The following is a 24,721-nucleotide window of genomic DNA, read 5'->3' as shown; positions in this document are numbered from 1 at the left end:
TCCAGATGAGGTCTCACCAGGGCAGAGTAGAGGGGAAGGAGAACCTCTCTCGACCTGCTAACCACCCCCCTTCTAATACACCCCAGGATGCCATTGGCCTTCTTGGCCACAAGGGCCCAGTGCTGGCTCGTGGTCATCCAGCTTATGTATGGCCCCATCACACAATGCCAGCATGCAGCAGTACATCAGAGTGATGTGATGTTCCTAAACATACATTCAGGGAGGACAACAAAACCTTCCTGTGGACCAGGACGCAGCTTCTAATAAACCACGGATGTTCAGAACAAAATGTGTCACTTGAATATCTGGAAATGTTTCCTGTCAGTGAGATCTGTGTCACTTGGGAGTTTCCCATCTTCTAGAATAAGGTTTTCTGCAGATGTTATGTGTACAGAAAAATCCCAAACTGTCTCATAGAGGAAAATAGTTTACATCTTCAGTTTCTCTCAGCTGTTTCCCAGCTTCTTCAGTTTCTAGCTACTCTGCTTAAGCCTCACATGTTTCACTGAAGTGATGCCTGTATTATTTCCAGAAATAATAAACAGAAGCTCAAGACAACAAAGTGAAACTCACTTTGAATCCTAAAATTATGTAATGATTCTGGTTTATGACATTCGAGTTTAATCCCTTAACAAATCTTAGATGCTGTATAAACAAAAAGACATATTTATCAGATTTGAAGTAGTCTGCGGTTGGGTTATTATGTAAATAGGATTACTTCTTTATTAGATAATCCACTGAAGTGAATTTCGCCATATGCTGATATCTCTCAGGACATGTTTTTAGCTTTCTGCAGATCCTGCATGTTTTATATCATCTTGGAAAGTTCTGAATTTTCCTGACCAAAATAGCTTTGGGAGGAGATCAGCATATTTAGCAATTTAGGAAACCAAGCATTTCCATTCAGATGCCTAAGCACAGGCTTAGCAAACTTGGAGGAAATTCAGATCATTTTGCAAATGGTCAACCTTGCTGAAATATTGTAAATATCAATAGGAAATGGATTCATGGTTATGCATAATTACAGTACCCTACTTCTCTTGCTTCTAGATTAAAACTGAGCTGCTACTGCAATAAGTAACTGTATAATTCAGGAAAAAAAAGATAAATTTACATAAAGTATAATAAAATCAAGTAAATTTTCACTTTAGAGTGACAACATAGAGACAACATAGTTATTCATTAGGTGCTATAACTGTTAAAATTAAGTTTCTAAGAGGACAGTCTGCTAAATGTGGGAAAGGAAATCACTAGAGAAGCTATTCTAACTCATTCTTCTCATGTTTTCTCCATGTCAAACACAACAACAGATGTTACTTACGGAAGCATTTGAAACCCTGTTTTCTTAATAAAGATTGCTGGAGAGCACTGAGCACAGAGCTTGGTAAGAAAGGATTAAGATTAAATACATTCATATTTGTCCTACTTGGGAGCCCAGTTCGTTAAAGACTGCTTTACATGCAGCTCTCAGGAAATTTTAGAAATGTCTAAGTGTTATTTTGAAGAGCAGCATTGCTGTTTCAAAAATGAAGCCTCATTGGAAGTGATTGAAGTCATAGCTCCAAAAGGAACTCAAAAAACGGTTATTCCTCTGCACTGGTAGGAGAAATTGATGCTTCCTTTCATGGCCGGAGTTCCCATAATGAGTCGGGAAGGGTGAACATATGGACAAAGCAAATTGTTGACATTTTGTCGTTTTGTGAAGCATATACATTCAAAATCTGTACATTATACATCTGCTGAAAGAACTTAGCCAATTTTGTATCTTTTTCAACTGTTTATGGTCCATTACTCTCTTACGCAGCTGTGGTGACATTGTGGTAACCATGAATGTTCCCGTATGTTAGTTTTTCTATAGACTTTTGCATTGTTTAAAAGCAGCTCTTTTAAAAACATCATCCTTTCCCAGGAAAAATACATTCTCTGAGACATTTTTCCACTACTGTTGTTAATTACTAAGGATAAAAGTTACACCAGGCTAAAAACATTTCTGCCAAATCTTTAATCAACAGCCAAAGTAAAATTCCTACTATTCTCTGCTTCCCAGCAAATTTCATTGTAGTTATAAACTCAAGTGTATTCAATAATTGCATTTATTGTAAAACTTATCAGAGTTTCAGAACTTCCAGTGGCCTTTCTAAGCTTCAGTTATAAAAAAAGGTCAGAGTAGAAGTATTCTTGCTATGATTCAGTAATAGCTGTTATAACTGTTATAGCTATAAGTTGTGTTGGTATCTATCTACTGATTGTGACTGCTACTGGTTGCATTGATTGGGCTATTGCATAAATATTCAAAGTTATTTAGTCAGTTCTCTTTCAGAATTACTTGGTCCTTAACTTCAGGGAAAAGATTTGTCCACTGTCTTTAATAGAAGTGCTGTCAGCTGCAAGCTGTAGGACAGTGTGACAACCAAGGTTCAACTCCCTTCTCAGTATTTTTTTCCATTCCCATTGCTGTAGATCAACCTGAAAATTACATGTTCCAGAATTTGTAACAGATCATCAAAAATGTTTATGCATTTTTACCAGAAACAAAGAACCGGAATTGAGGAGATGAGCTTACGTAGGGATCACAGACATTTTTCTAGGGTGGTCCTGATGACTTTGTAGTGGCTGGGCTGCTGATGGGGTACAGAAGGGATCTTGAGTTCAGATTCCTTCTTCTTCCTGATCCAGGGCATGGCTTGGAACTGATTGTAGAGGAGGTAGCTTTAACCTGTTTTACTTTGCATGACGTACCTAAAACATTGATCAGTGCGAGTGAGAAAGACTGGAGGATTGTGTAGCTGGGAATGCGGGTATTCATCTATGAATATGAGACCAGGGTTTGAGTCTCTGCTCCAGTAGACATTTCAGCTTCCTTGCAGAAAAGAATGGCACATCTTTAACAGAAGTGCCTGAGTTCAGAAGAGAAAAAGTTGCTACAGGGATGGTCTTAAAAGCTATACCGAGACTCTGTGTAAGCCTTCCTCAGCTTCAGAGCTGCTGTAAACCACGGACATCCCTGTGAAAACCTCCAGTTGCAAGCTGGGGTAATAACTATGGATGCTGTAGCTCAGAATTTACCAATCGTTTCCAGTCTGATACTGTGCCAAAAATGATACTTTTAGATAATACTATGCTTTCTACCATTTAAAGTTAAGTTTCAGGATATAGGAAGTATGAGAACCTATGGTATTTTGTGCTTTACTAGCAGGATTCATAAAAGTTGATTTCTATTAGTGAAAAATATTTGTCATTGTAAGATTCAGGGATGGTAATGTTCAGTAAATGGGATATTAGGGATCCGGGAACAATACCTCTGACCTGATACTTTTAATTTTTGAGAAACTATTGTTGTTGGGGATGTTCTTCTCTCAGCTGTAATCATCCTCTTGACGACACGATGTACAGGTATATGATACTCTACTAGTCTGAGGTGTGTGCTACCCCAAATGGTGTAAGCAACAACACGTGCAGTCAGTCTTACTCTTCCCATACACTGAGACAGCTAGAGGTGTAATGTGCTTCCTTGTAGAGTCTTGGGATTCACATTAGTTGGAAATCCTTCACAGTGAGAAACTTTGGAGGAATACCTCAGGTTTCACTTGCTTGGGTTCTGAATTCTACTTAGGAGCTACATGGTTAAATTTCTAAAAGGTTTAAATTCAGTTCTCCCTTGGCCAAAGAATGGCTTATCCTGTCACAAGATGTAAGTAAGCTGTTGAAGAATGAGAATGGAAAACTGAAAGATGGAAAATCGCTGTTCTCTCTCATAATTCTTCCACATCTACTGTTGAAAAAATTTAATATATCTCCCAAGCTCCTCTATATTAAAAAAAAAAATTTCCCTGTGTTTGAAATTCCTCACTTACAAATTTGGTGCTACGTTATTTCCCCTGCTCCTGGAGGAATAAGGCTTTGCAGAAGAGAAGCAGGTACGAGTGGTGACATTGAGCTGACAAGGAGCTGTTGTATGAGAGGAACAAGATATGACTGAAGGATCTTCACTTGTCCTCTCCATGATGGAGGGCCAAAGGGGCAGCTGCTGAGTTGTTCAGTAGCTGTTCTCAGTGGGACGGGAAGAAGTTTCCCCTTTGTATCTGACAGGACACAGTTGTGCTTGGTCGCCTTCTGGGGCCACTTGATGCTGCACAGGTTTGGACACATTTACTGGGTTCAGCAGTTATCGCCTGGACATGCGGCAGCAGCGTTGAAGGAAATGTCCTCTCACCGGTTGAGAAGACTGGAAGGAGGGAGTGCTCTTAGGCTTTACCACATCTGTGAACAACCCCCCTGTGTCAATAGATTTCACAGCCATCTGAAGACACACACAAATGGTTCAGTGGCCATAAACCGCCTGATACATTGAATGCTTGGGCTTGAGGAAATATCTTTAGGCTATTCTTTTATTCCCTCTTATGTGTCCCCAGTTGGTATCTTTCAAAGGATATTAAATTGAATATAGCAAATATCTAAAGATTTCATATGGTCATTTTGCTTGCACAGTACCAAGCACTTGATATGTATCTATACACATTGTGCAGTGTATAATCTTTGTAGGGTTGCATTACTGTTGGTTTTTTACAGTGTAAAGAGCCCTTAGTCTCGGACAGAGCGCCCCCGTATAGTAAGAGCAACACACAATGGTATAAATGGGTCACAGCACAGTCCCTAACTCGAAGAGTGAATAATTCAGTTACAGGATAGAGATGCCAGCAGGTTAAAAATAAGCAAGAAAGTGCAGAAAAGCTGTTTATCTGCCTCACAGTCAATAGCTAAAGGCAATAAGCCTGCAATAATAGCTGTAAGCAGTAGGACTACTTGCATGTCCACTTGATCATTGTCTTTGCAGTCTTTAATTAGAAGAGTTGTGTGCAGAGCTTTGAAAGGATGTTGTGTGAGCTACTGTTACCAGTATTTAGGACTGTTCCATGAGGACAAGTAAAAAGAGAAAACAAGAAGATCTTTTTGCTTTGCTGGTTAAGAATCTCAGTAATCTGCAAGATGTCACCTGTGAGATTATCACTGTGTTCTGCCAGGAGCAAGGTGAATTAACACACAGTGGGTATCTTGTTCACTGTTGCACATTCACAACTGCAAGAAACAAGCAAAGTATGAATTTGGGGGGGAATGGCCCCCACTTGTTAACAGTATAAGAAGATTGTTTTCCTGTAGTTACTGAGTGAAGAGAGCTGCTGGCATAGCAGTCACCATTATATGATTTACTTGCTAGAAATTGTTTACCCTGGGCTGTCTAATCTCTTAGCCAGAGGAAATTAGAGGAAAGAAAAAAAAGCCAATGATGTAATTAATGCAGCTATAGGACCATATCCACAAGGCCACTCTGGTCCCGCTGCCCTGTGACTCCCCCAGCAGCGGCAGGAGCTGCTGCACCCAACAGCGGGGCTGGCAGCACGTGTTGGCATCTTCTAGGTGAAGATGTTTCCATACTCGGGAATGGCACCATTTGGCCTCTGAATTCTTTATGGCCTGTGACTTGTTCCCCACTGATGATGTGTTAGTATCAGGGGTGTATCTAGGTGAGATTTATGCTTCTGAATGTAGCCTGTTTCTCTCTCTGCGTTATGTGTGTGGCTTCTTAAACGCATCACATCTTTTCTACTTTTGAGTTATTGTCTCCTATTGGGAGGAATGCTTCACACCCTTTTGCTCCTTTGCTTTTTCAGGGTGTTGGCTTGCTGGGTTGGGTTTAATCTCCAAAAAGTCTGTTTGTGCTGTAGAGGAGGAAGCTGGTCGTGCAAAACACTCAGACGAATCCTTCTAGGCACTGCTATCGTGAGACATTTCTGCATGTTTGAACACCCTCCCTGCTAAATACAGAGTGAATAAGGACATCAATAAATTATAACTTGATAATGAATTCTTGTGGCCACACATACAACATTACTAATACATACAAACAGATTTTTCCCTTTTTGACAGCATGAGTCGTGCCTGGCATTTCAGGGCTATGAGGGATTCCTTGGCTCTAAAGAACAGTTACTCTCTTCTTTAGGATGACATCTATTTCTGCATCTGTCTCTTCTGTATATTACTTTTCTGTCTCAAATAAGCATCTCAATAAGGCTATTAGCATTTTTTCTCCAGTTCATTATATTTGTTTTCCTTTGCTTCTGGAAATCCTTTACCCTGATTTCTAGTTATGTTGCAGTGTGATTTTATTGTTAAATGGGCATTTAAAGAGAATTCCTTTCTGTCCTGGGAACAGCTTCCCAATCCACCGGTGATACAACAGCTCATTGTTCTTTCCCAATAATAATAGAGCGTATTTTGCATTAACGGGTTCAAAAGTTTATGAAGCAATTTTTTGTGCCTCTTTTTTGCTGTGAAAGTCTGTAGACAGATTAAGAAATTTAACACAGTTACATGCCTACAGTACCTAACCTGTATAAATATCTGATGAATTTTTAATGATAATATGCGTAAATTAAAATACTGGCTTACTCGCATATGCAGCCTCAATTACCTTTCATATTTGCCAGTTGTTGTGTAGAAAATACTAGATTTTTTGCTCAGGCTCCCTTATAAGTTGTTCAAACATACACTCCCCTCCTCTCATTGGTGCCATTGACAAGAAAGGTTTGCAGGCTTGTCCTTTCCTGAACCTCAGGAAAACCACAGGTATTCCCAGTGCAGTGCAACACTGGGGAAATCCTATTCCGGCAAGAGATCATAGCAAATTTGCTCAGTTACAAAGATTCAGTGAAAAGAGTCTGGTTGTAGAAATTCTTCTTTCCTTTTTGCGCTCTCTCTCCGATCGGATGAAAAGAATTGATATGTAATAAGTCCGACAAGGCGAGGACTGGTTTGTTCTGTAAATTGATAGATTTTTCATAGGTAGGGCTTACGTTAAAATAGGACCCAAAAGTCATCACCATCCATCGGCTCCTGAGAAATTGTATTATGTTCCCTGCTCACTTTTTAATAGAAAAATGCGTGTCTCACGCTATCTGCTGTCATGTTCAGCACCTGCAAACAAGTAATAACAGATGGGACGTGTAAGCCACATGTTATTGATGAGCTCTGGTTTTATGGTATTGGTATGAGTTAGCAAGGCTGTTCGGGGAGCCTTGTCTTGAGTTCGAGCTCAGTGGTGCCTCTTCTATGAAAGGAAAAAGATAATCCTACTTCCTTCAGAAACTCTAGTTCACTCTTTTTTTTTTTTCTTTAATGAGAGGATGTTTATCCTGCATGTACAACAATATTAGCTTTTTCACTTTCCTCAAATACAAGAATAAAGGTTTACATGTCTACCTTTTTCTTAAATCACGTAGCTGGTTCTGTGTTAATATTTCTTCGTGCTTCTGTATTTCCTGTAGCTGACAGCTTTATTTTCTTGGCGTTTGTACTAGCATACAGTATAGTCAAGCCTGTTATCTTTCTCCTTGTAACGATGTAGTCCTAAAGCAATGTGAGTTCATTTCACTGTAGAAAAAACAATTATGTTGGCTCTTGAGGTATTGTACCAATATATGTTCTTCATTACTTGCTGTGTTTTCATCAAGGTGCTTGGCTATACAACAATCTTGTCTTTTTTTTTTTTTTTTAGGTTTATTTAGTTTTTTGTTGCTACCACCTAACAGTAGCAGAGTTCATTGCAGAGGTTCTGGTTTTAAAAGCCAACCAGCTTTTCTAGTCACTTCTTTCTGAGACCTGGTTTTAAATTAAATTATGCTGACCAAACTCTTCGCTCGCTTGAATAAAAACAGACTGCTGTCTTTGATGCAGGTTTATAAAGGAGTTTGAGACTTTGCAAGATGTAAATAGTGTAATCAGCAAAGAAGACTTATAATGTTGAGAGTGTTAGCTGAAAAGAAAAACTGAATCTCTAGAAAATGTTCATATGGTTCTACTTGATCTGAGGATGCTATACTAGATAACGTGGTCTTTGATTCCTTTACTCATTGATCTGTATCTAAGCACGTATTCATGCACGTGCTGTAAATGCATCAGTCCTTTGGAACCTTAAGGAAAATATGCAAATTTGGTAATACTTTAAAGCATCTGAACACTCGATTAAATGATAAGCAGGACAGAAGCCTAATTTCTTCTGATTCCTTTCTTTTGATTGAAGTAATAAAATGCATTCAATTATTTCTTATATTTTATTCACATTTCTTTCTTGACCTTGTAGCTTGTCCTTTTTAAAGCTACAATATAGTTGATTTTTTCCCTGCCGTCGTTCTGCTCTTAAGGGGGATGTGGGAGTGACTCACTTTTTGCCTAATGCTGCCTTAATTGATGACTCATCTGCTCATCTCACCATTAGTGGTCTCTTATGCACCGAGGTTGATCAGTAGGTGTTCCACGTAGCCTCCTATTTAGACACAGACTGTCACAGTGCTGTTCTTCAGGCATAAATGTGCCTGGCCTATTTGGCAACAGCTTTCTCATGTTTTCCCCAATCAATCGTTATGACAGAAAAGGAACCACCCACTGGCAGATCCTAAAGGAGAAGGTGTTCATCTTTACAGCTGGAATATTCAAAAGCTTCTGGAAGCTTTTTACTCCTGAACAGGCTGGTACCTCTCTCGCTCCAGTCTTTGACATGTGAAGCTTCTTGATATGAGGAAAAGGAAAGTTCCTATGACTCTGTTAAAATTGAACAGGCCTTTGTATATCAAGCCTGTCAGAAGCTAAGCGTTAAATCTCTAATTTGAGTTTTACCCCATTCCTTTCAGCTCTGCTGTTCAGAGTCTTTGTCATCAAGTCTAAACGTGACATTGAACCTTGAGTCAGCATTCAGAAATACCCATCCTAGTCTAGCTCATAGCAGCTCTTGTGCTCTGCATTAATAGTTCACACAGTATTTGGGTTAAAATTACCTTGGTTTTAACGTTATATTTAACAGTAACTGGAAGTGTTGCTTGTTTCTGTTTAGATGAGAGTCCTTACACAAAGTCTGCAAACCAGGCAAAGCCACCTGATGGAGCACTGTCTATGAGGAGACAGAGTATTCCAGGTAAGACTTGCTTTGCTTTTTATAACACTGAACTTGTTTGCCAACAGCAAGGTGATACTAATAAAAATTAAACTAGTTATAAAAAGCAAATGAATTACAGTTACTACCAAGCAGCTTTATAAGGAAGGTTCCATGGGAGCTGTAAGCAGTTCCCATGGTTAGGTTACCTTGGGCTTTTGCTATGAAGAAAATCCCTCTGTCTTTTGCAGCAGATTTCAGACATTGATCACAAGAACCTTTTCATCAGAGGCTTGCGTGTTTTCAGCCCCATGAAATCTGTTCTTTGATATCTGGTTTCGATGGTATAGGGAGATTGGCTCATATTTTCCACTGCTGATCAGACAGGCTCAGAAATATTAATAACAGACCAACACTCTGTCAGAGTTCTCATCTTCACGTGATTTTCTGCCACGCGTATCCCCATCCTTGTCTTCTCTGTCATCCTATCACACAAACCTGGACCAATGGTTAACATATGTGATCTTCAAACCGATGTGTCTTTTAATTACTTCAAACGAGTCTGCAAAATGTGCCTGTGAAAAGCAAGATTTAGATGTATTATGCAGCTCTCTAACGGGATTTTCACCTGAAGTAAAATTTGGGGGATCTTTTAATGAAAACAAATGAATATGGACAAAGGTTGTGCACAGGCAGAATAACCAATGTTGCCGTTCTCACCTCAAGCACAGTAACCTCTGACTCGAAGGGAAGATGTATTGCAGTAGAAATCAGAAACTGTAAGGTCATGTCACCCAACTTCTAATGACTAATGTTAATATTCTCTGCACTCCATGGCCTTATTATTGAACAAAGTCACACATCCCACAGAAGGCTATGGATGCAGAGGATGGAGCTCAGACCTTTACCACTGCCAGGCTCAGATCTCATCCTAATAACTATGGTGTTTCTGAAGGGACAAAGTACTTGCTTTGTGGATGTTTTATGTGTATGTTGGTATGAGAGAGCTGGATGATTTACTCTTGTTCATAATGAACATTTTTGTGCATTTAAAGCATCCTAGTGATTTAAAGATTGCTATTTTTATGGTAGAATCATAAAGATTATAACCACTGTGAAATGACGTGACTACAGTGTCCAGTGTGCAGTTATTGTTACGAGAAACTCTTTAATTATACAAACACCAACCAGATTTTTTTTTTTCGAGTCAATACAAATCAAGATTCATTGTTCTTCAAAGTGAATTAAGACTTGTGTATGGAAACCTCTCTGGGTAATGCTTTAGCTCATAGGTCACTAATATTTAGTGTACTAAATATCTACTTTAGAAAAAAATCTTCTGTATTTTTTCACTGTGAACTTAGTAATTGTCATTTATGTTGTAGTTGCTGTATGTACAAAACACTTACGCCAAAGTCCTAATACAGACTGAAGTTCATGGTTTCAAATGACATTTTAAGAACTCTTGATGACTTTCAGTTTTGTTCTTTAAATAGATGGTTTGATGGAAGTTGAACCAGTGCAATTTTTCTTTAGATCATTTGATAAGAGTAGGAATTTCAAGTGCTGAATAGTTGTCACGACCATTTATTTTGAATTATAGAAAAAGTTGCTGCATATTCTGGAGTTTTTTGAGATCATTGCAGGTAAATCTTTCCTGTGCGTTGTGCTTGAGTCACAGTTTGTTCAGAGAGATAATACTGAGAAGTGTTTGGTGAGATGTACTCTATTTCATTTCAGATGTTCTGAAAAAAATGATCTAAGCTTATGTATGTTCTTCAGTGTTCAATATAGTGAAGACATTTATCTTAACACATTGTTGCATCCCTAGAACTTAAGAGCCCCCAAAGATAAGTGAGATTGAGCTGGTTTGATATTAAAAAAATAATAATAATTAAAACTTGTTCGTGCCCTGACAAATTCACATTCTAGCACAGTGGATATTGTAAGTTTAGATACATAGACACCTTTGTAAAAGTAGGCAATGTTTTGAGGAGTAACTTGAACATTTAGGCATTGACTGAGATTTCTGAAAATAACCTGTAAACTTTTATATGACTTGGACACTTAAAAAATTTGACCCCACATTTCCTGTGTGAGCTGTAATAGCACCTTGTAAATAGCAGCTGTTCTTACTTGTCTGTGGGTAGTTTACCCACATGATGGTTTAGTCTTGATGCAGACACAGACACATTCCAGCGAGTCAACTTGGCAGTAGGGGTATACTCGTAGTATTACCTAGTAGCATTAACTGGTTTGAGACTGGAAGTAATACAGCCACTTTTGCCTGGGGGCAGGATCTGGCTTCTGACATTGTGTAGGTCAGCTCCAAATTGCTTTTGAATTGGAATGTGCAATACAGCGAACCTGGTAAATTCTTCTAGACCTGGATGGAGAGATGTCAGCTGGAGCTGCTGTCAGTCATCCTTACATGGAGAGCATACACTGTATGGAAAGTGTTCATTTCTATTCCCCCTAGACAGTATGGCTCATAAAACATCACATTTCTGAAGTGCTGTTTTTTCAAGCCTGAAGCATGGCAGTGCCTTTGACAGTATAGCTGTCTCATCCACTTGACGCTCGGTCGTTCTTGAGACACGGACAGCAGATGTCCTATTCCCAAGGAATGCTCTGGCCACTGAATCAGCCAAGAGCAAACTTCTGGTTTTTAGCGAGGTAAATGATCTTATACTGAGCTTTGCACAGGTTTGAAGAGTCTGTGGAAAAAAATACTAGTGAAAATATATATCCAGGATGCGTGATGTAAATCTTCCAGCATGCTGTGGGATCCTGTCATTTCCCTGTGCCTGGTGAAAGTTCCTTTTCTTGCCATTTGAATTCACTTTGAAGGATTCCAGTGCTCCTACATTTGGCCAGGTATCAAAAAGAGGATCTTTTGTTGCTGTGAGACCTGAAACTCCTATACCAGCTGTAAACTATGAGAGATTGTTTTTATCCTTCCATGTGAAACTGTATTGAAAGTGCAGTATTGATGAGCGATGACTGAATGCACAGAGAAGTAATATAATTCTATAGAGGTTACATGGAGCTCAGGCTTGGTTTATTTTACAGGAAAAAAAAGTTGAAATAATCATTTTATAATTAAAGTCAGATGAGCACATACTGTGAAATCAGTGCACTGAGTTTAATTCCTTTCATCCCCAGAAGCAGGGAATGGATTAAGCATCTCTCTGGAGCAGAACTTGCTTGCTTAAGATGCAGAATGCATTATTCATGGGATGAGACTACATGCCATATTTATCATGTCTTCACATAGCATAAAATCAACAAGCAACCGATCCTTTCAAAGGGGTTTGCAGAATTGCTGAAATCGTAGTTAATTCAAATTATATACATTAATATAATTACAGTTTGAAACTTGGACTTAATTTTGCAGATGCGTAGGTGTTCAGTTCTATATACGTGATTCTTTGAAACATTATTCGTGTTGGGTGAAATCATTAGTAAGTTTCAGTTAAATTCTGCAGAGAGTTTTGGTTGGGTTGAAAGTCTTTTTTTTTTTTTTAGGGAAAAGCTAATTTGTACCTGATTTATTTGACATTAAATTACAAAAAAATCCATACTTTTTACTTCTTGCATCTACTGACTCAGACACCTACACTATGGGAGACTTCTAGAAACGTGAAATTTTATTGCCCGAAGGCAAGGTCTAGGGCTTAAAAAACCTATAATGCAAACTGCAGTCTGGGACGGGTATTTGAATCATCAGAGATTTAGTTTAGCTGGGAGGATTGCAGCCATGTAGCTGTCGCTCTCCTAAGTAAATTCTCATTCAAAGAACCAGCGCCAAGTAAAAAGGAGACATAGTGGGAATAATTCCTCAAACAGAGGAAATTTCCTCTTCTCTGGGATGGAACAATAACACAGACACCTGCCTTCTGCCCTGCTCAACGCGACTAGCAAAGGGTACTTGCAGTCTTGTCCCTCATCATGTTGCCTTCAATCCACTGTTGTTTCACCCCCTGTATAACTCTTGTGCTCCAGCTGTGCAGGTCCCAGGGACCCACAGGAGCCCTTACAGCTTCCCAAATCTCATTCCAGCCACCTTCAACTCCTCAGTGATACCTGATCTGCCGAACAGACAAATTGTTCATATTTATGGTGAGAGTAGATGCAAACCTGTAGGGAGGAGAGCAGGAAAGACCAAATCTAGATGTTATAAACCATTCCCTTGACATTTTCTCCACCATGGGGAGCCTGTTTTTCTCTCTAACCATTATTATTATTTGTCATTTGCAAGTTTTGTATGCCGTTTCAGGGATGTACTAGCAGGTCAGTTGTGAAAATAGGTCACTCTGCTCTGAAGGAAAATTGTCAAGACTCTGAAGCCTGAAATTAAAGTGACCAGATTTTTCAGCTCCTTTGTACATGCATGAATCCTGCACTTTCTTTTCACACTACCTGATTCTTTGAAGCCTGCTCTAATACAGGTTTCCTATTTCAGCGCAGTGTTTGATCTCAAAAACAGGGCTAGCCCGTCAAAGTGGAGGGAAAACAGAGTGAATGTACAGCCCTGAGCGCATCCTCTGCAGTGGCTCAAGATCTGGTATTGCTGTCATTAGCAGTTTTACAGCCTTGTTTTGGGGAAGTTTGGTAACAGAATTTTAATGCAAAAATGAAATGTTAAACATAATTTTAGGGTAGGCTGAATTTTGAACTACTGAGCAAGAAGAGAGCACACGCAAATTAAAGAACCTTAAAATGCTTTGCAAGGATAATATTTACAGAGCTGATACTAAAAAAATAATTACCGTATGATGTAGTATCCTCAGTAATTGCTTAGGACACAAAATATTCCTATGAGAAGTCATGAAATACTAAATTATTGTAATAAAAACAATAATTAATGTCCTAGGAATTTCCAGGCTCTGAAGTGTTTAAATACACAATGTATATGTCAGTACAAAGCAGTTAAGGCAGTTTTCTTCTGATCATTGGCTCTGAACACATACACATGCCATTTAGCTATTTACAAAAATACAAAAGTACACTTCTTTTCCCCCTTCTTGACCCACAGCCTGCTGCGCAGCAAATGTTCGTATTCTGTCTCAGGCTACACCAAATGTGGCTTTCCTGAGGGGTTTGTCTGCTGCCCACAACTAATGAATTTGAATGTAGGTCAGCTGGAAGCTGAAGAATTTTAAAGGCCACTCTACTTTCTTCACTATGATTTTGGGTTTTTTGTAACATGCAGAAATGTCTGTTTAATCCTGAAAACAAAAAGATATTGCTGTAGGAAAACAAGCAAAGATTTTGAAGAAATAAGAAAATAACTGAGAGTTTAAAAATGTACATAATTCCAGGATCCACTGTAGATTACAGTTAGAGACAGAACACGTGATCCAGTTAGGATGTGCTTGAGTTGCCGATATAAAATCATGTTACCTGAATTTAACATTCGTGTGTGCTGCGCTACAGTTTGACTGACGAAAAGGTCTGTATGGCATACTATAATACTAGACTAGATAGAGTGCATTATTTTTCTTTTACAAGATGATCTCAGAAATAAGGGAGAAATATAGAAAGTAATATGGAGAGATAGGAGGAATTGAAAAAAAATCCACCTGGATTAAAAAAAAATAAATACTTCTGATGTGATTCAGGGATACAAGCTTTGTTAAATGACACTGCTTAGGAAGGAAGACGGCTCTCAGGTTACCATTGTTGTAGCTCAGCTGTTAACATCTGAGCCAGGTTCACAGTGACTGACAAACGTGACAGACAGATGATCCATCCCTGGTGGGCAGATGTTTACCTATGTGCAAACACATCTCCAGAGCCAGTTTTGCTTTCCTTTGTGATTAATAAGGCATTGGCAAGACAGTGAGTGTTGAAAACAGCTGTTCTCATGCTTGTGGTTGACTTGGTCTGGTTCCTTCAGACTCCTGTGTCATGTAAAACCGCAGAAGATGTAAATGGTCCCGTTATTTTTTGGCAGAGTGCTGCTAACTGCTGCAGCCCCCTTCGCATCATTCGCTACAGGGCAGCCACCTTCTCAAGTGGTGTTGCTTAACTTGTGCAGACTTGAGTCACCTTTTCCAGCCTCATCAAAAGAAACCTGCCTTGCCTTTGACGTCAGCCTCCCCCAGGTTTTGTAAGCGCTCTGTTTGCACAGATGCTTTGCTTTTTTGCCATAATCCTTCATTCCCTACCAAAATATGAAATCATCTTCACTGGGTAACTGGTTTTGCAGATTAAGAGCATGATTTGCCCAAGGAAACCCCTGCCTCTTTCATAGTTCTCATTGTGGAAAAAAGAATTCATTGCAGAAGTAAAACCTGAAAATAATATCTATGTCAGCAAATGCTGGGTTAGGAAGTTGAAGTGCGCTTCTACAAAAGCGCTTTTTTCCCTCAATTTGCATTTGTCTCACAGACACTTACTTTTACTGTGTACTTTTTAAATTCAGCAGAAAATGCTCAGATTTGCCACCAAAGAGATTTTTAGCATTTAGAAATCCATTAGCAATAACCTCTGAAGTCACAGTTATTGTGGTAAGTATCTTGGGCGATTTCCTAGCAGAAGCAAGTGTTTTGACCTGTGAAATACAGATCACAGGCTAGTAAGCTTTTCTGCACTTGAAATGTTTATTATATCTGCAAAGTCATTTGCCGATTTTCATGTTTGATGAGAAGCTGCAGTTGCCGTATCATTTACAGTCTTCCCTGTGTGTTTGTTTAACCTGCTGGAGGTTTATCAAATGGTCTGTGAAGCGTCTGCAGAGCTACATGTCTTTTCCTTCTCATCGACAGTAGAAATTCCTGAATTTGCTTTTACATATTTAGTACTGCAAGAAGTAAGATTTCTTCCTTGCTCTCCCTCCCTTGCACCAAAATAACTTTGTTGGAATGACTTCATGTATGTCATTCACATAAACGTTTCATACACAGATAAACCAAAAAGAAATTTGGCTCTTGTAGAAAATAATAAAAAAACCCCATTAAGTTCTTACCTAAATAAGATTGCTGATGATGTATTTATACATTTTTTTTACAGATCTGCTACCATGCTAGTGCTTTTTAATACTGAAGAGGATTAAAACAGAGAACAATCTAATTTCATTCCTTTTATCATAAACAAGGAAGAAAGTGCATTAAAGGCGATACTGTACATTAGGAACATGCACCTTTTCAAATATCTGACTGATACAAGGTCTGAAAAGTTAAATATCTTTAAACTATTTTCACTTGTTTATAGAAGTTGATTATGGGCACAGCCAGTAGCAGGATTTGTTGCTGATGGTACCAAATGCCTTCATCTATGGATATTTGGATTTAGTTGCATATAATTTTACCAAACTTCAGCCCTTCAAAATACAATGAGTTAAATTATTCCAGCTGCAGTTTTTACCAGCAAAATCAGTTATCTGTAGTATGATGAGGGTGAAACCCCATATAGTATCTATAACATCATTTCAAAAAACCGTCTCAGCTATTCAGCCCTTGCACACACACACATTTTGGAGGAGAGATGGCAATTTTGAGTGAATTGTTCTGTATTCAGCAAATGTGCTTGCAGTGTGTATATGTGCATGTACTCCATTGGGCACTGGTTAGTTTGAAGCACAGGTCCCTCAAGCCTGCCTTGCTGTCACTGGCACACCACAGGGTTTCTCAGTGGCGCTTAGGACCTGAAATAGACTGGGAAGCATCAGAGCATCTCCTTGGGTTGGAAGTCCCATCTCCTGGTTGTTTTCCTGCACACCTTTGGGGTGCTCTCTGAACTCCACGAAGGGAAGAACATCCTTGTGATGGTTGGTTTCGTTCATTTTAATCGAAGTGTTGGTGATGTGTGTTGAAAAATTTATTCTCCTTTAAAGGCTTCAGTTAGAAGAAGGAGCAGGCTGTAGAGGCCATGTGAGGAGAGAGAAACTAGGAAAAAGCAAAGAAAGACAGTCAATAGTAGGCTTGAGAGATATGGAGACCCAATCTGTGAAATAGAAGCTGGACAGGCTGGGTGAGTTTGGAAAGAGGGGGGAAAGCCATATGTTCATTAAAGTCACGGCAAGAGCCCATTAGAGCTAGCAGAGGTTCTTTGTTGTCTTGGGTAACTGCGAAGCTAAAGCTCGATATTGAGTTCTTGAAATCAACTGCATTTCCACAGGATAATACAGCTGGGTTTTGAGGGGTGGGGAAGGGGGATGTCTTCAGAGAAATGGAAATTATACAAGAAGAAGATTCATGAGGATGCTCAGGTTCCCCAGTCTGTTCAGAAGTGAGGAAATGTATTAAAAAATTTTCAAGCAATATCTTTTTCTCTTGGGTGGAAACCTACTTGACATCTCATCTATACTGTTATCAGTCCTGTATTGGAGCAAAAATAACTGATTTCTTCATCATTCAATCAAGACAATCCTCCACAATCCAGTATCACCAGAGAGGAAGAGTAAACAGTAAATGTGTGGATGCAGACTGACTCAGTGGATTCAGAAACAAATTAATTGGCAAGACATTCATATGTAAATATTACAAAGACTGGGGAGCGTTGTACCCTCTAAGGTGGCAGTACTGGACTTGACAAAGCAGGCAGGCTCTTGGTCTCTGCCTAAACAGGACCTCATTTTCTTACTTTCCAAGGTAGAGCAGGACTAGAAGGAGCGTTAATCTGACCCAGCAGGGCATTGCTGTCTTTCCAAAGTCTGATGTCCTGCAGTGCTCTAGGCAGAAGCATACAACTATTACAGCAAAAGAAATCCAAGCATGTTCCTTTAAGGTCTGAGTAATTTGCTAATCTGAGAAGTTGAGGATAATTTTTTATCATTTGCCCACTTGGGTCTTTTTGCAGTCGATAGATTCTTTTTATCTTACAGCTATACATAATTAACTTTATTTTTAAATTTTTATTTTTAAATGATGTTCCTAATGTATTTTCCAACACCTCTTTAAAGGAATTATATGTATGCTTTCCTTTTTTTTTTTTTTTTTTTTTTTTAAATCTCCCATTCAGTTTCTGCAATGATTTTAAATTCAGGGCATGAAGATAACAAGGAAATAATATGTTATTTACCAAGGTAACAGCACACCAAAATATGCTATCCCAGATCTGGATAAGTTCTTGGCTATTCAGCTGTATCAGTGGGTCAAAGATACTTGTTCAGACTGTAAACCTTCACTTTTATATCAAAATCTATTTTTTTCTTTTTACAAAATTGTATGTCCATTTTGCCAATATGAAGTGGTTTAAAGTGTTTCATGTGGATAAAGGGTTGTTTCTTTCCTTGTTTGTTTAATAGCATTTTCATGCTGGTTAGAATCAAAAAGAGGGAAAGAGACTTTGGTGCTTGTGTGTGCTCCTCATCGCGTTCCTGGTATGTGGGCAGACAGATGCAAATTCTTGCCTCGTAGTATAGAATAAAAGACTTAGATATGACTGTTTTGTATAGGAGCTGTAAGACCACAAGTTAATAATAGCATCATTACAAACTAATCGTTTGGTTGTGGTAAGAAGAAAGAGCTCATCCTTTCAGGGTTTACTGTTTTTATTGTGAATTTACGTGTAGTTCATGGGCTGGAAGAGTCCTTGGTGACCATCTAAACTAAACATAAAACTTCCCTGAATTTACTTATGTTTCAACTTGTATTTGAATTGTATTTCAGAGAGGCATTCAATCTATTTAAGGTTGCCAGTGATACAAAACCCATTGCAGCCTTTTTGTGGTTAATTAGCCTCACCGCTTTTATTTCTAGCTTGAGCAGTTGTGGTTTCAGCTTCGTCTTATTTATGATGAAGAGTTGCTTTTCATAAAAATTATCTTCGTCCTTTATAGGTACTTCATTACAAAATCACCATTTAATCCTCCCTTTTTTTTAAAGCAAATTGTGCTTCTGGGGTATTTTACTCCCAGCTGTGTTTCTTTAACTGTTCTGAAAGCTTTTTTCTGACTCTCCTGCCCTCCCTTTGGTTAGTTATAATCGTGTTGAATCGTGTCATAAGAATGAGATAAAGTATCCAAGTGACGGTCACTACTTCACTAAATGTAAAGGTGTACTAAGTATTATTGTGTAAAACTGTCATGTTTATGTATTCATGGTTTGTATTAATTATTCTGACCAGTGAGGGTTTTGATCACCTGTCAGATTCCCAAATCCTTATCTGTCCAAATGATTTTCATAATTAATTTACTGGGCACCTGTTGGGTTTTTGTTGTGGGTTTGTTTGTTTGTTTGTTTGTTTGTTTAATATGTAGGTGCATACATCTGTTCATACCTCTTACATTAATGGAGCGAGAGACTTTATTAACTTTGTAGGTGATTTACAGGCTAGCAGAATGTAGATGCTTATCTTTTTTGTTTGTTGTCCTTGTCCAAACTGCAGATATCATTCTCACTTTGTGTCTGCATGGTCTTTGGAATCCACTAATGTGTGATTAAGTGCATAAAGAAGGCTTTTCAGCAAAGTCTCACTTATTAACAGACTGAAAAGAGTACAAAAAGCAAAGCAAGGAGAATTTTAATAGGTTAAAATAGCAACAAGGCCAAAATCGAGAGATCCCAATGTTCTTATTCACAGAAAACATTGGCAGAAGGACACTGTGAATATCAATCCAAGCAGGAATAAGTGCTGATCTTCAATGCTAATTGATTTTATCAGTGAAGCAAAACAAGCCCAACCTAACAGTTAATTCTGAGACCAGATCCTGCCAAGACCTTCTTCCCATATTAGATGACATTGTGACCCAAATACTTGTCAGATAAACTGTGTAGAAAAGGAGTGTTGACCTCTGTGGAAGTAAAAACCTAATGTCGTAGAAAAATGAGGAACACATGCTGCAGCTGAATTTTAGACATCACTGGCAAACTATGAGTGATCATACCTGGTAAGACTGTGTGAATATTGATCCCCAAAATATTGCTGCTCTAAACAAAAGTTAGAAGTAAAAATTGATAGAGATTGTATAGGGAAATCTTGCCATTAGACTAAGAGTGCAGCAAAATGGAGCAAATCATCAAGAATAATTAACACTGCAGTACAGTCAAAATTAATAATAATTTCTAAATAACTTGCATGGAATATATTCACATGGGAGTAAATGCATATGCTTTTCCAAAAAGTTTTCAGGTTGAGTTCTGGCTGAAAGATACATCATTAGTTTTGGAATTGAAAATTTAGCAAGTGTATTTGAAAGTCATTACAAACTTGTAGCTACAAAATCAGATGATTTTGTAGGGAATTTCTGCAATTTTATGGTACCAAACTCTAATGAGACCATTAAAATCCAAGAGCTTTATTCCTTACCCACTAACAAAAGGTAATGGTGCAATAGAGAGCATAAAGTGGATGGGAACATAATAAAAATCATGTAGCTCAACTTACTTAATCCCACACCATACAAAATAATAGGCAGGCTGTTTTAGTCAGTCAGTTTAGCTGAGTGCCGGCCAACTGGGATGATAGCTGGACATGACTGTAGTGTATGGAAAAATGTGCTTTTCATCATCTGAGTTAAGGGTGTTAGGAGTCTCAGAGTAATTTTGACAAGTTATGGATACATTTTATAGTCCCAATTTTGTCTATGTACGAAGTTGGAGTACAGTCTAGAGCATTTCATATGCTGATCCAATGCACGTTTTGATATATCCACTACCCTATAAAAATAGGCAGGGATCAGTAGTCAATACTTGGGGATGATCAGGAGATATCAGGGCATCATCTTGTATTTTCCTAATGCGTGTATGATTTAAAATTAAACATTATAAACGGAAGACCATACCAAATATTCTTATCAGGTGGTAGCAGTTAGCATTAGGCTGGTACCTCTATCTCCATCATAAGTGCTGAGTCTTCCCTGGGGAAAAGCATGAATGCGCAGACGTGTTATGGCCTGAAGATCCCCTGCTCCAGACTTTGCTAAACCAAGAAGGGAAAGAAAATCCAGAGCAGAGACTCTTCTTACACGCATTCTGTAAGATGGATAAACTAGATATTTCCTGGAAAATATTGCTGGTGAACCCGGGTTGGTTGGAAGTATGAATTTTGCGGTATTTTTAAATGAGCAAAACTTCAGGGTAGGCAAAGCGATGTCAGCACAGAAGTGCTGTTTCTCTACTTTTGCTTGACAAATGGTCTAAATTCTATTGGCTTCTTTTTTCTCTCATTATGACTTCATCTCTGTTGGGAGGGTTTGACATTATATTCACACTTAGATAGTCATGTTGGGGACATTTTGTTAATGTAAATCTGCCCTTAGCGGAAAAGGGGTTTTGGGATGGGACTTGCAAGACATTTATGCAGAGTGAGCTTAGAAGAAAAACCTGTTAAATAGTTGACCATGTTTTATAAATGCTGAGAAGAAATTAGAGCAAATGTGTTTATTGGATAGTTTTGTTCAGGCAGAAATCACCTTTCCCATCTATTTTCAGTCAAAAAAAAAAATCTTGGAGGGGGCGACCTTCAGAATAAGCTAAATTTTGGGAATTAAAGTTCTGTCTAGAAACATTTGTGGTTAGTGATTCTTCTGAATTTTCCAGTTTAGGTAAATAGCTCTGTGCAGTATTATATACCATCAGCAGCCTCACCTGATCTCCTTAGGAAATTCTAAATCGTGCCTGTGGATGGTGCTAATCTGTCTGGCCATTTTGACGAACTATTTGTTGTGTACTTAGGAGTAAAAGCAGATCTTATCATGCCAGATGTTCTTTGTTGGTGCAAATCTTAGCTCCATAAAGTACATTCAAACTGGTACGATACCTTAGCACTGTTAATTGTACTGTAAGTGATGTTATAAAAATGTCAGAAATTCTAAACACGTCCGCATGTCTGGCATATGCTGTTGTTTATATGTATGCCCAACCTATAGGACAGGCTGTAAGTTAGGAAAAAATCAAGATGTTAAATTTGAGTATGTGATACAAGTTAAGGACTGGAGTGATATCCTTAGAAATCTCAGAAGTTACAGCTGCCAAAGTTGAGTCTGTATTAATCATTAGATCTCTGGTCAGTTTATTTGCCAGGAATGAATGGATTAAAAGGAAGCACATGAAATAGTTTGTTGTTACTGTCGAAGTGTTAATCTGACATAGAAAAACAAAGGAGAGGATTAGTTTTTTATTTTTCTAAGGTCTAAATGACAGTGTTATTTTGCATTAAAGCAGCTGAAAATAGGAGTTAAGGAATCCAGCTACTTCAGGTTGATGCATTTGATGTCATACTTGGGACAGGCAATGTATGATTTGTGCCGTTGTGATTGGTTTAGTCATGTGAGTTAGCCTATCACAATTTTTCAAAGCAATTTAACACAGTAGTGATACAAAGAAAAACAAGATTTGAGCACCGGTCTTTTCAGATGAAATGAATGGAAATTGCTGATGCTCAGTGCCTGATCTAGATGGAAATTTCCCAGTGACGCGGACCTCGGCTAAAAAGCATTGGTTTATTAAACCTGGGGTAGTTTATAAATGCAGTGACAAAGGATAACTGAACTGCACATGGACCACTCTGCCCTGGGGTCTCCAGCCTTTCCAGGCTTCTGGGCACAAGGCACGACGTACAGCTGGGAACAGCCCGGTATAAGCAGCAGTGAAGCAAAAAGATACAGGTCACAGGGAGCAGAAGTTTTATTTCATTTCAAAACCACCACGTGTTGGTATATCTAGAGAAGAAAAGTTTCAGAAGTTTTATACCAAACTGGAACTATATCAAATGTAGAAATATAATTTTCCCATAGTTTTTCCTCTAGTTCCAGTTAGCAAATTGTACTGTAAGTGATAATAGAATATCTCTGTGCTGAGTCCTCTGTATTGAGAGAAGCCTAGTAGGTTCCTTAGCTGATTTTGTAAACTTAAAATTATTTAGAATTAAAATATTTCCTTAAAAACATGCCAATGTATCCTTTAACAGCAGAGGGGAGGAGAAACAGGGACAGGCACATCCCGTGAGGTGTTTGCGAGGAGTCAGCAACCTGAAGAAGTGCTCACAAGCAGGCAGTTTATTTCTGTTTAAGAACAGCTTTGATTAAGTGACAGCTCTTTTTCACAGGTAATCTTACTTTAAGCATTTTCAACAGGTGTGCTTTGAGTCACGTTAGCAGTTTCCTCTATTAGCATCCTTATTGAAATTCTGTACATCGCATTTTGCTTGAAGTGAAAGATGTCATTGAAGCCTCTAAGTAGTACTGTTTAGCTGAATCTTTATTAGTTTCAGTCTATTTGAAATTTTTAGCTATTTCTTCAATTCATAGAGATACTTACCTGTCTGTCTTTGTCTTAACCTGGTCATTGAAAGGAGAGAAAGCCATTGCAGTGGACACGATGAACAAGATGTGTGTTTGAAGTAGACATGTACCAGAATATATATCTAACATGTCTTCATATTTTTGGAGAGGCAGGTAGGTGTCATCATCTTTGTTCTTTTTCACCTGAAGTTTCTGGAGGATAAGAGGAAATGTTAAAAGAAAAGCCAAAAAGCTTTCCTATAAAACATGCATCACATGTTGCAGTTTGACAGAGGAAAGTCGTTTTTTCTTGAGGCAGGTAATGATGAGACAACTCCAGGATAATATAAGCCTCTTACATTGATGTCACATTCAGATTTTTGCTGAGAACAGCATGCAGCTTCTTGAAGTGACCCGAAGATGGAAAATGTTCCCGTTATCTCACAGGCTAATATGTGCAATATTACTAGGCGCTAATGTGATGCCATTTCAGTTTCTGTGCTAATTCTGTGGCATATGCTGGCAATTGAGATGACAAAAGAAATCACATAGGTACATTCTTGCAGCTGTGCATTTTACTGTTTTGCTGCAGTGATTTGTTCAGCAAGCTTGACTATCTAATAAGTTAGTTGATGCAAATGAATGCATCTGTCTTCATTCCTCTTTGCTATTAGTTCATTATGCATACATGAAACCTGAGGGAATAAGTACAGAGATTGATTAGAGAGTTACGGAGCACAGGTTAGCAGCTGAGAAATGCCTGAATTATTCCTTTAATTTTTTTTCATTCATTTTTTTCCTGTTGGCAAACTTCTTTTACAGAAATAGTAAATCCTTGTGGATTTTAAAAGTTTATTGACAGCTAAAGGCATCACTGTTTCTGTGATTTGGCAAACTTTAATATAAGCCAGTAGTTTATTTTGTAGTTCTTTAACCCTGCTTTCCCTTTGGCTTTAACTATATTTTTTCTTCATCCCGAATATTGAGTAAGTTAATGGTCTTTTTGTCACAGGCGTGTTTTGGGGTTTTTTTTCCCTACGATAAACATCTAATAAAAAAATTCAGGGCATCCTATTCGTCAGGTGTCGTTGCATGTTAAATTGTCCCCTAAGCCATCCCTTTAACTTTAGTTTTACATGACTGAAGTATAGAAAAACAATGAGTCATTATCAGATCAGTTTTTAAAACATTCATAGCTATGCATTCTTTCATCCTATTTTTGGACTACCATCTTCTAGATGTGGACATTTCTGGGTTGTAGTTTCCTGCAAAGGTAGACAGTAAGGAAACCGTAAAGGTATCAGTGATCACTAAGCACAAAGGACAAAAAGTAGGACGTATTCACTTTCGTTTTCCATTTTTCCGATTCATTTTTTTTCATTCATTTCTCGTTTTTACAAGGATTGTCTCATCTTCCTCACAGAGACATTGATAATAAACCCTTTTGTCATACCGAATCTCCCTCATTACTACCAAGTAGAAAGATGGGGTGTACATATCACTCAGCTTTGTATGTTCTACAAACAAAGAGGTATATGACCCCTAAAAATTTAAAATATCTGCTCCTTAATCCAAGTACTGGGAAAAGTTCTACCAACTGTTACTATATTCTTTTCTGATCTTTACTG

At 38.3% G+C, this 24,721-nt stretch overlaps 1 protein-coding gene across 5 annotated transcripts in view; it reads left to right on the top strand.

The window, feature by feature from the left end:
• Nucleotides 1–24,721, top strand: part of GRIP1 (glutamate receptor interacting protein 1) — a 224,981-nt gene that overhangs the window by 110,591 nt on the left and 89,669 nt on the right. For all 5 annotated transcript variants that reach the window (XM_065627702.1, XM_065627693.1, XM_065627683.1 and 2 more), the window contains exon 2: nt 8,885–8,965. In XM_065627702.1, coding sequence (XP_065483774.1) covers nt 8,885–8,965 — 81 coding nt within the window. The remainder of the gene's footprint in view (nt 1–8,884; nt 8,966–24,721) is intronic.

The sequence above is a fragment of the Caloenas nicobarica genome, chromosome 1 (genome assembly GCF_036013445.1).
Source record: "Caloenas nicobarica isolate bCalNic1 chromosome 1, bCalNic1.hap1, whole genome shotgun sequence".
Classification (NCBI taxonomy): Eukaryota; Metazoa; Chordata; class Aves; order Columbiformes; family Columbidae; genus Caloenas; species Caloenas nicobarica.
The sequence above is the reverse complement of the archived record's forward strand: the minus strand, read 5'-3'. Positions and strand labels throughout refer to the sequence as shown.